General features: G+C 42.8%; 1 protein-coding gene across 7 annotated transcripts in view; it reads right to left on the minus strand.

The window, feature by feature from the left end:
* Positions 1-5,820, minus strand: part of Npl (N-acetylneuraminate pyruvate lyase) — a 34,441-nt gene extending 28,621 nt beyond the window's left edge. For 3 of the 7 annotated variants that reach the window (XR_003582706.2, XM_027934983.2, XM_027934984.3), the window contains exons 1-2: positions 3,427-3,478; positions 1,906-1,989 (exon numbers count right to left, since the gene is read on the minus strand). Coding sequence is in view for 6 of the 7 variants with exons in the window: in XM_027934983.2 (XP_027790784.2) it covers positions 1,906-1,989; positions 3,427-3,473 (131 nt within the window). In the remaining variant the exon portion in view is untranslated. Of the gene's footprint in view, positions 1-1,905; positions 1,990-3,426; positions 3,479-5,605 lie in introns of those variants that run through there. The other 4 variants (XM_027934980.2, XM_027934981.2, XM_027934979.2 and 1 more) reach the window with 4 other exon arrangements.
* Positions 5,821-12,270: the final 6,450 nt, after the last annotated feature.

The raw sequence follows: 12,270 nt of genomic DNA on the forward strand, positions 1-12,270 counted from the left end.
ATTCTAATTTTTGAATTTCAGGAAAGTGAGGTTCCTGGTTGAGAAAAGAAGACCTGATTTAAAAAAGGAAATGGTGAAATGGAGGTCACAGGGCAAGACTTTGAGAAATGGGGAAAGATCCAGAAAAGCAGAGACCTTTTAGTTATCTCTACCACATGGGACCTGGGCTTCCAGAGAAACAGCTGAATAGGCAGGAGAACACACAAACACTCGCAGGGGGACCCAGATAAGCACTTCCAGGCTAACAAGAAGAAGCCACTTCCAGGTTAACAAGGTTCTTTTTCAGAGGTTAAAGTAGCACAGACCAGATGTAGGTAGTGTTTTCAGCTTACAGAGAGATCCTACTCTTTGGCAGGAAGTAAACCCTGCCTGCTCATGCAGTCACATGCCTTCTGTTTTATCTGCCCAATAAATAGCTGATGCATTGAGAAATAGCTGACTTCAGTCTTTCTCAGAACTTGCAGAAAGGGAGAAGTAACAAGGGGGAAAATTGTTATTCAGTTGACTAATCTAAAAGCCATCTCAGCAAGTTAGACCCAGTGAGGATGGATTTTTCTTTTTTTCGTGGATCTAGAAGCCAGATATTGGGATCCAATGATCTAAGAGAAAACTGGGATGTGGCCAACTTTGAGGATACTAAAAGTCATAAGAAATGTCATCCAGTTTAAAGGGGTAAGGTTAAGGTCTACAAATTCAGCAGAAAAACACCAGAGATAAAGGCTTTTAAAAAATGTACCCTAATGTTCCTCTTGCCCTTAACTTATATATAATGAAAGTTCAAATTACTGACCCTGTGCTAGGCACTGTTGTATGGATTATCTCATTTAATGCTCATAAATCTATATCTGCCTGTTATTATTTTTTACAGAGGAAGAAAAGAGGATTGTCAAGAGAGAGGGAAAAAAAAAAAAAAGCCAGAATTCTGTTTTGGTGCATGCCACCTCTGACAGATTAAAAAGGAGGAGTGGATATCATGCATGGTCACCTGTGGCACATGACCATCATCTGATCATGCAAGCAAAGAGACTGCAACAATATTCACCTAGAAGCCCAAATGCTGGCTTGGAGAGGATTACACCCCAGTTGCGTGCTCTGGCTCTTTCCCCTCCCTTCACTCCCAATATATATATATTTTTTTTTAGAGAGAGAGAGAGAATTTTAATATTTATTTTTTAGTTTTCGGCGGACACAACATCTTTGCTTGTATGCGGTGCTGAGGATCGAACCGGGCCGCACGCATGCCAGGTGAGTGCGCTACCGCTTGAGCCACATCCCCAGCCCCTTCACTCCCAATATTTAATCGATATTGAAATGAGACTGTAAACATGTCCGTGCCTCCTTCTTGCAGACACCCATCACAGGGTGTCTTCCACAGGGAAGGTTATTTTATCAAGTCTGAGCTGCCTGTCTTTCTGTGAGTGTGTGCTGGAGCTCCAACCCAGGGCCTCATGCTCACCTTGCCAAGAAGGCATTCTGTTGCCGGGCTGTGCCCACCTCCCTAAACAGCCTCGCAGAATCCTGCACCATGAAGACATCTAGGGATGAGATCCCCAGAGTAGCCAGAACAGCACCTGATGCCAAAGCATGCTAAAATGGGATTCTTCACCTCCAGTTCTAATGGCCCAATGTGGGAAAGGCGGGCTGTGGTAGACTCTGGGGAGACTCTGCTTAGTGGAGCTACAGACACTGGGGGGCAGCAAGCTGCCATTTCTTTTCTTCTCTCTTTCTGTGGGGTGATATAGAAAGCTCTTTCCTGACAAGGGGGTCAGAGAGAGTAAAGAGGGACAACTCACAGAAGCTGCCATTTGGCAAGGGCACTCCCAGAGGTGTGGGGCTTAAGTCACTGCTTCCATCCTACTCAGCTGGATGAGAGCAGATCCCCAATAAGTCCCGAAAGATAATTACCCATTCTCAGTCATTGGTGTGATGGTTGCAGCAACGAGACCCTGAAGTTTCTTCTTTGGGGAGGCCATTGAGCTGCTGGAATGTCTGGAAAACATACAATGTCATTTTGTCTCTTTCTTCAAGGAATGTCAATTAATGACAAAACTCCCAGGCAAAGTCCATTCCTGGTTTAGAGCTGTAAAATATGCTTACAAGCACACAAACACACAGAGTGAGTGTAAAATGTTAGAGCTTAGTTCTAATGAGCAGAAAACTTCAAAGTCAAGGAGAGGGTGGTGGGCCTGGGGAAATCCTGCCTGGAAGGCCTCTGACTGTAGCCACACAGATGACTGAGGCAAACCAAAACCTCAAAGACTCAATAACAGCAGACCCAAGAGAGAAGTGCAACCCAATTCAGGTAAGAAAAACATATAAATAATTACTAAAATTGAAATATATTCAGAAAAAAAATTGCTCTTTTCTTTCTCCATGTTTTCATTCTGTTAAACTGGAGTCTCACCTAAAACCAGCATTTACAATCAATCTTAAGGTTTCAGTGTGACTTATAACAATCTTCAGTTACATTTGCCTAATATCCTTTCATATTCCAATTTTGACCAGTCTTGCCCAGTTTTCTGAGTTCTAGTAAAACATGTAAACCTCATATTCACTCTCTCTTTCCCATTGCAGCAGACTTCCAAGGGAGGTCAGGTAATGTTCCACTGGACTTTTTCTCCCTGCCTTGAGCCCTTTGCTTGACATCTATTATCAGGCGATAACTACTTGGTTGGATGAATGAGGTGCTCAGACTGTAGCAGGAGGATGAAGCCTCTTGGAGGGGACGCTCATTGCTAAGTCAACCCCACACTCATGGCAGCCAAAGGACCCTTCCACTGGCAGAGTGCAACTGTCTGTGATCCATGTAGGAGACCCAACGCAGCCAATGGAGCCAGTGCTTAACAGCCTGGGTTCTGTGGGCAAACTGCCTGCTTCAACTCTCAACTCTGCCTCTTGCTAGTTATAGACACATTATTATTTTTTGAGCTATAAGACAGAAAAGCCACAAATGTGATTTGAAGCCACATGTGCAACGTCTAAAGTCAGAGAAGAAAATAAACAATAATCAGATAGTATTTTGTGACAATTATACAAAAGTGGGCTTCTAGCAAATAACAGTGATACAGATAAGTGATCAACAAGAGGAGATATGTTATAGTTCTGACATTTCAGGCACATTAAAAATCCAATGCCACTACACTGAGATCTGGCCCAGATAACATAGCACTTTTTTTTTTTTCTTTTGTTTTTTTGTGGTGCTGAGGATTGAACTCAGGGCTTTGTGCATGCAAGGCAAGCACTCTATCAACTGAGCTAATCTCCAGCCCAACAAAGGACTTAATTATGAACAAACTCATTCTGTCTGCTTATCTTATAACTGTGAACCTCATCTCCCTAAATATGAGAATCAACTTCTGGACAGAGAGTCCTAGCTCAGGTGAACCCTTGAGAAACACTAATTGCTTCCGTGACAAGCCAACATACCTTTCCTTGCAAACTGACGTGTTCCCAGCAACACTAGTTCCCGACATCCAGCTTAAGCACTGCATGCAATGCTCCTCTGTGCTGAAGAGCAATGAAGGAGAGCCTACATTGAGCGACAGGACACTAGGATTTCTCTGTCATTTCCTAGTTAAAACCTGAGACTAAAATTATGTTGGAAGTTTATAAAGATAAATATAATCACCTGATCCACAGGAAAAACACAAGACAAGAAATCACAAGATGTGGTTCTAGTCCTTGGGCCTCCTATGACCACCTTCATTACTAAGGGCAGGTCACTTGGCCTCTGAACCTGGGAGGCCCCACGTATACCAGAGGAATGTCAAGCATCACATGAGTGAGACATTTCGCCTGCTGTGTATCTTCACCTGGCACTCCCACAAGCATATTATTAACTCAAGATACTCCAAGTGGGCCTACCAGTCGTCCTCTAAATGCTTTTTCCCTCTGTTCCTTTTAGTAGAGGGATTAGAGGGTCAGCTCTGGAGTCGAACTTCATGGGTCCACATCCTGGCGAACTTTGGCCTGTTACATGACCTCTCTGTGCTTAGTTACCCTTCTGTAAATGGGGATATGTTTCATAGGTTAGTTGAGAAATTAAATGAATGCATGTAACATGCTTGACAACAGTGCCAGGCACATAGCTAGTACATGTTCAGTGCCCTCCATGAAGTCTTGCCTGATGAACATAAAAAGATGGCACAGGTATTATTATTCCTTTCCCAGCACCATCTTCCCAGGTATACCCATTCTGCTGGCATCTCCTCCTCAAGCCTCTCTATTCCTGTCTATTCAGGAACAAAGGCATTTCAGTTTTGCTATCTTTTCCCCTGGCAATTCTTTCTCTCCTTTACTGCCCTTCTTATGACTTATTTCTTGTTACTGCTTATCTAAACCAGTGGACATAACCCCTGGCCCATGGGGCCCATCAAAGGGCAACAAGGTTCAAATGATAGGAGTGCCGAGTGCTTAAGCTGGCATCAAAAGTCTCCTAAATCAAACACTACTAGCAGGATCAGGCTAAATAGACTTCTGGTTTCTGCTTAGGGCTGCATTTATTTCATACTTAGTAATCCTGATATTCTCAGGATGTTCTGTCTTTAGTTGAAATAAATCAAATTAATTGCCACTTGAGTAGTTCAAGACAGGGCTTGGAGAATACAGGTTAGGGACTAGGAACCAACGACCTGGTCTCCACTCTCCTTCAAGCCACAGGGGCTGCCAGATCCATCCTCCAGGAGCTGGAACATTTCTGGGGCCAACTTCCTGGCCTGTCCCCACAGTCCAGTGCACCAGCCAAAACTGTATTAACTGCTCCCTGTGGCTCCTCTTGGCCCTGGCCTGCTAGTCTTTGTTCCCAAGGTACTCCCACTGCAGTCCCCTCAGTTTAGCCACCTTTAAAAAACTCACTTTAAAAGCCAGTGAATTCCCTGGTCCTCCCAGCTGAAAATTATTTCTTAACCCTCAGAATTTCCCCCTAACACTTGCTTTTCATAAAAACCTCCTGAGAGAGTTAGAAGCAGGAAAGTTTGGGTTCCTCTCCTCCACTGCAAGCCATCTGAGGGTAGGAAGTGCTTCAAAATTTTATCTTTGCAGAAAGCAATGCACTAAATAAAGAACATTTGCTGACTTGGTAAAGTGTTTAAATCCTATAGAAAAGGAAGGGATACAAGAGCCCAATTTTAACACAGGATGATCAATATTTTCAAAATTCGAGTTTCAAAATACACTTGGGATGTTATCCTTTCTTGACAGCTTTTATCAAGAGCAAATGGTAAAAATATCCTCCAGCCCAAGGCTTAATGTGAATTTAGAATGTAATTATTAAAACACTGAGGAGGGGGTAATACACTTAAAAACTTAACACCTGTATCCACAGATAAGCACAGCAAATAATTCAAGCTGCTTAAGTCAAAAATTCTCTAGAGAAAGGCAAAGTTTCAAAAAATAAAAAATAACATTTTTAAAAGGGGATGGGGAGAATCTAGCTTTGCCCAAGGAGAAGAAGAAATAGAAATAGAGACATTTGAAAAAAAGAAAAGGCAGAACCAATTTTTCATGTATGATTTCTCATGTATAATCGTTAGAATCCCTTCGGCTCAATGGCTAACTGATCATTTGGAGACAAGGATCCTTGGAGACCTGACTACGCGGTCCCTACCGAAGCCGGGGGAGTGACACTTGCCCGGGCCGGGAGGGTGTCGCATTCACACTCGCTCTGCTGCATTCCCCAGTGTATCTGCTTCCTTCTGGGCTCGGGTCGCCCGGTCTCACCGACCCAGCGCCTGTACCCCGCGCCTCTGGGCAGGAACGCGAGCGCCTCGTCTGCCTGTGCCCGCCGGTCCTCGCAGCGGAGCCGCGCACGACGCGCCTCGGTCCCGGGCGCACAGGACGCGCTCTTTAAGTCGGCTGGCGCAGGACCACGTGCCGCGCCCGGGCGCCTGGGGATTGTAGTTCCACGGCCCCGCCCGCGGCGCGCCGCCCGAGCCGGTGTGGCCCTGAGTCGCCTCCTCCGCCCGGGTGACCTTAACTGTGTGCCGAAATGCGGTCGGCGCCCAGCCCGGTGCCCCGGGAGTCAAAGCCTCCGACCAGGGACTGGGGGTGCGGAGCTCACGAAACCTCTCCCTGCCCCTTCTGCGTCCGGCCCTTGCCGCTGGGTTCCTCGGTCTTAGCTTTTCTTCTCCGGCCCAGTTTCTGCAAGACCCGGTATTGGTGCCTCTGCGGCGTGAGGTCCAGGGTGCCGTTTACCAAGCCTGGGGAACCCCGCTGCCATCAGGCCTGGCTCTCTTCAGGACCCGCCGCTGCCCCAGCCTGGCTCGCTCTCATGGGGAAAAGAGATGGCGGATTTAGAAATGGCTTAGCTACTAATGCAGAAGGTTTTCTGGTGTATTCTGGAGAACAATTGGAAGAGTTTTGAAAGGGAAACGTTTTGTTTTGTATTTTTTAAAATAAAATGTCTGTACTTGTAGAAATGTCTAGAAGCGTTATTTGTGATGCAAATGCTACTGGCCATGGAACCCAAGCCCCCACACCCTTGCTAAACCACTGAGCTACATCTCAAGCTTTTTTTTTAGATTATAATTATATATAATAGTGGGATTCATTATGCCATATCTTCATATGCACATAGTATAATTTGATTAACCTCATTCCCCAGTATCTTCCAGTTAGGTAGAACTTGACACAGGCAGTCCCGTTTTGAAACATTTCCTCCATCTTAGCAAGAGTCACTTCACGGTCACGCTGACTCACCCTGACCTTAAAACCCAGACAATACTTCACCATCATGCAAAGAAAGGAAATTAATGTATTTAGGACTGAATCCTGAAAACACATGGTTCCACATGGGACAGTGATCACCTCAAAGAAAGTGACCAAAAGGCACTTTCCTGACAACCCCTAGCAACCGACTAATCACAAAAATTCCCCGGGTCCTCATGCCCCTGTATCTACTGTAAGTGGAAAAGGGTCCCAGTCTCTACTGGCCCTCATCCCCAGGTTTGTCCCAAATAAACCTGCTACTGTTGAGCCACGGCTCCTGTTTTCTTCATTTGCTTCTTTCCTTACACTTCCCATTCCCTCATTTCTTCTCTTCCCCTGATCCACTTGCTCAACTGATCTCCCTTCTACTATTATTTTAATCGGTGCTTCATCAATATATATACAAGTGGGATTTATTGTGGTATATTTGTACATGGACATAACATATGTTTTTTTTTTCCCTAAATACTCTTTTAATTAAAAAAAATTGAGATAGGGTCTTTCTAAATTTCTGAGGCTGATCTGCCCTGGAACTTGCAAGTCCACCTGGTGAAGGCATTCCTGCACCCGCTGTCTGACAGGGTCACAGCATGGGGGATGCTGTGGCAAGGCACACCATCTGGAAACTGGAACCATTAGGAATGTTAAGTGTTTTGTTTATGATAACTCATATGATAACAGGGCATACGTCATCAATAATAAAAGTATGCATTGCCTGAGATTGCAGGAATATTCTCAGAATGAGACTAAGGGTACAATGGAGACATGCCATGAGGTACGTTTCAATATCTCACAGGATACAAACAATGATGTTATTCCTCAATCCTAAGCAACGAGAAATATTTATCCCATGGTTAACAATTTATACTAGCCTCCCCCAACCCCATCCTAAAACCACAACCTGTACAATAGCCTAGCTACAGAAAAACAATTGCTGTGCCAACAGTATAAGGACCACCGTATGTAGCTTACGGTATCCCCTTGAGAACAAGAGACTAATAAAAATACATTCCCCAACCAATAGGCCCTCCTTTGCTTTTTGCAGAAACTTATGATGAAAATGGAAAATACATAGTTAATATAAATGACAAATGGGTTGAGGTGTAAAGCCTGCCCTTTAGTTAAAGATTACAAAGACATAAGAATTGGTGTGCTTTGACCAAGGATCAAGGAAGTTCTTTAAGAAAGCAGTTGAGGGCTGGGATGTAGCTCAGTGGCAAAGTGTCTGCCTTGCATTCGCAAAACCCTGGGTTTGACCCCCAGTTCCAAAAAAGACAAAAAAAAAAAAAAAAAAAAAAAAAAGATTAAGAAAGCAGTTGAGGGCTGGGGATGTGGCTCAAGCAGTAGAGTGCTCGCCTGGCATGCGTGTGGCCCAGGTTCGATCCTCAGCACCACATACAAACAAAGATTTTGTGTCCGCCGAAAACTAAAAAATAAATATTAAAAAATTCTCTCTTTCTAAAAAAAAAAAAAAAGAAAAAGAAAAAGAAAAAAGAAAGCAGTTGAATAGGTCATATGAAAAAAGGAAATTACCTTGGAAATTAAAATAGAATAATGTAAAATTAACATAGATATATTTTAGAGGCACTTCAGAGTAGTAGGCTTTTAAATAATAGACTTTCACTACTTTAAGTGTGTTTTACTGGGATTTTAGTTTAGAAGTAAAAGTCATTGTACTGTCATGTTTAACTAATTAAAACAAAAAAAAATTTAAAAAGAAAGCTTACCAATAATCATAAGTATGCTTTAAAGTTAAAGGTTAATGAAATAATCATAGGTATCCTTTAAAGTTAGAAGTGAATAATAGGTCAGGAGTCATGTAGTCTAGTTGCGTTGCCTAGCACCTAGTGATTGAGTAAAAACGCAAAAGCTTAATCATGATTGTCTAAGGTTACAGAAAAATATTTTGATGTACTCAATATCTTAGGTAATCATTGTATGTCAGAAAAGATTGTAACTTTTGAAAATTATGTAAATCAAAAAAGTTTCAGGCTTTGAAGCCACTGGAGCAGCCTATAGTCTACTTTCTAATATTTGACATTGTATTCATAAATCAGGAGGAACATAGCCATAAACAAGTCCTCAGCTTTTTCTTGATGTGAATGGATGCTTATTATTTAATTTAGAAAAAATAAAATTTCCAAAAGTATTTCTAGTTTGCAAAGTGCTTTTAAATGCATTATAATTGCTCTTTCCATGCATGCAGCACCAGAGATAATTGCTAATAATTATAAGTACCACATTCAGTGCTTACTCTGCCTGCACGGTTACTAGCTATTTAAATTTAATTCATAAAGCAATCTCATGTGGTAGGTACTTTTGAGAAAGTTCATATATTATAGATGAGGAGGCATCATTCTATTTCTCAGAACAGAAACAGAAGTTTAAAGAGCTTAGGTAGGTAAATTCGGCGGAGTGCGCACTGGGCAAGTAGGATGGTTTGGTTTCTGCGTGTCTGCGTGGCCTGGTTCCGTTTTACCTTGTGGCTCTCTTAAAGGCTAAAGACGAAACCTGATTACGAGATCTGAAAGGCAGAATCTGCGAGACCTTCAGCTCACCCTCAGTGTGAGGGCTGTCGCGTGTCAACTGGAAAGAATAAGCGGGATGGAGAGCCCCTTGGGCGCGGTCTGCTGCGCATGTTTACCTTAGTATCCTACCAAAACCTTATACTGTGTGGTGTGGACAAGATTGGAAAACACGGGCTAGCCTAAGCTAAACCACTAACTCTCCAAAGGATTAGTGTCCTCTCCAAAATTACTCGACTTACAGACAAAACCCTAATGACCTAGGGATGCCTCCAAGACAAAACTTGAAGTAACTTTGACAGCTCTCCGATACTTTCCAACCACCTGAAAGATAAGCGGTGGGGTGTTCCGTTTTAAAGAAGAGCGGATTTCTCTATCTCAAGAGAAATTACCTTGTATCAAAAAAGAGAGCTTTCATATCACATCCCCAGAAAGTAAATTTCCCTTCAAGTTTGATTCCTGAGTTCTATTTATTTTATGCTCCCGTTAAGACTAAATGGAACTTTGCAAAGGGTCTAAAATTCATGAACTATAATTGAAATGAAAATATTCACAAACTGAAGACACTTAATAGACCAATAAAGTTCTGTTAAAAAAAAAAAAAAGGGCTGGGGATGTGGCTCAAGCGGGTAGCGCTCCCAAGTGGCTAGGAGTTTATAATTTTAATCACTCCTGCATGCTATTCTGTGGAAGGAAGAAAGGGAAAGAGGGAGGGGAAAAAGTTCTGGTTATATGAGATGACTTTTCCTAAGGATGTAACATAGTTTTTATTTTTTAATTTGTTAATAATGTCAATAAGAATATCATCTGAACAACACAATGTCAGTGACTTTTTAAAAGACCCAACTTAGGACTCCTTCCTTCTGTACCTAAAAGGTATAGGTATTAGACTCAACACTGTCAAACAATTAACCCATATTCTAAATGCCTAAATGATCTACTGTTTATATAAATATAATATAAAGCAATTCCTTATAACCAGGTGTTAGAATTTGTTAAGAAGTAGATGCTAAAATGGGATTAGATGTGCAAGAGATTTACTGGGGGGCTGGGGATGTGGCTCAAGCGGTAGTGCGCTGGCCTGGCATGCATGTGGCCCGGGTTTGATCCTCAGCACCACATACAAACGAAGATGTGTCCGCCAATAACTAAAAAATAAATATTAAAATTCTCTCTCTCTCTCTCTCAAAAAAAAAAAAGAGATTTACTGGGGAAAGGAACTGGGGAAAGCAGGGACATCCTCCAGACTGAGATATAGATTGACATCTGTGGAAGGAGAGCTGGAAGGAAAGAGAAGGAAAGGACAGTATGGGGTAGGGAGAGTCTCACCAGAATGCGGTGCAGGTGCACACAGCGTCCATTCTGTGTGCTGACAAACTCAGGGCCTATTGTGTGAATTATGGGGGAGACATTGATCTTTAAAAATATGGTAAGTTAGAGACAGACTTGGGCAAAGATTATGAGAACACTGAGTGGGATCACATCTGGGCTGAGGCGCTCGCGCGCGCTTGCGCGCGCACGCATGTGTGTATATGTGTAGAATGTTTGAGAAAAGTCCTCCTGGAATGGGTGACAACCCCCCTAAGTCTCAGACAATGGGTAGGTCAGTAGGGCTTAAAAGGGACAGATAGATATAGATAGCAGGGGGCTCAGAACTGGGGTGCAGCCCTGGGACCCTTCCCTCATAAGTGTGAGCTTTCCTCTGTGGTTATCCAGTATCATCTAATCATCAGTTCTTTTTTTTTTTTTTGGTGCTGGGGATTGAATCCAGGGCCTGATGCATGCAGTAAGGCAAGCACTCCACCAACTGAGCTATAGCCCAGCCCTAATCATCAGTTCTTAATCTTTCATGTTTATATTTCTTGTCCCCCATTCCACCGTGAAGGACTCAAGGCAAGCACTGTGTTCTATTTCTTCATGTTCCCCTCAGTACTGGGCTGAGTGCCTGTTTACCTGCAGGCAGAGAAGGTGAAACTTGGAGATATTTACTCCCTTCAACTCTCCTTTGTTTTAAGAAAGTGTATTGTAGTTCTACGACAGATTTTGTTTGCTGCAATTGAAGTAAGACCTCCACTGGCTGGGGGAAGAGCTTGGGGATCTAGTGAGCTGAAACTGATTAGACTATTTCATCTGTGGAACAGCAGGTGGAGCCCAACACATGTTCTTGCACTTATTTCTTCCCCTTATTTCTAGTAGGGATACCCTTACCAGAAAAGAGGAAATGGATTTAGTCAGCTGAAAACTGGAACCTTCATGAAGGAAGGGACCTAAGTTGGGTCTTGAAGGGCTGCTATCTGTTGTAGACAGTAGAAGCCCTGTCCATTGGCGAGCAACTCCTTTCTATTCAACTCTATTCTATTCTATACAGAACGTGTGACCAGGTCATAGACTTCACACGGAAGTTCTGCTTTATATGGGTGTCCTTGGGGCTGGTGGAAAAGATGGAGTATCCTCAGAGAAGGGTTCAGGTCCTAAATAGAATTTGAATTGATTGCTGGCCCCAGGGACAAAAACCCTTATCCTTCAGGGCCTGTCTTCTGAGGATGAGCCCAATCAAGAGGCATTTCTTAAGGGGGTGGAAGTCCTGTGCATAAGCTGGTTTCAGAGAACTCTGGAGTCACAGGGAGGGACAGTCCTAACAGCAGTGTCTTGCAGCAATACTCTCCTGTCTCCTGGCTTAGCCATGTGAGACTCATACCAGTTTCCTAAGGAGAAAGGACTTGAAGGAAAACAATGAGTTGAACAAAAAAGACGAGCTTCCATACATGGAATTCTTAGCCTGGGGTCTGTGACTCTAGTTTTTTTTTTTTTTAATAACAGTTTTATTGAAGTATAATTGAGGTACAATTCATCTATTTAAGTATACTTTTATTGAAGTATAATTTAAGTACCGTTTATTATTTAAGTATACAATAGTTCAATGGTCAATAGTTCAGTATATTCAGAATTATGTAACCATTGTCACAATTGGTTTTAGAAATTTTCATCAACCCTCCTCAAAAACCACACAACCTTAGTAGTCTCTCCCTTTTCTAGGCCC

The sequence above is a fragment of the Marmota flaviventris genome, chromosome 12 (assembly GCF_047511675.1).
Source record: "Marmota flaviventris isolate mMarFla1 chromosome 12, mMarFla1.hap1, whole genome shotgun sequence".
Classification (NCBI taxonomy): Eukaryota; Metazoa; Chordata; class Mammalia; order Rodentia; family Sciuridae; genus Marmota; species Marmota flaviventris.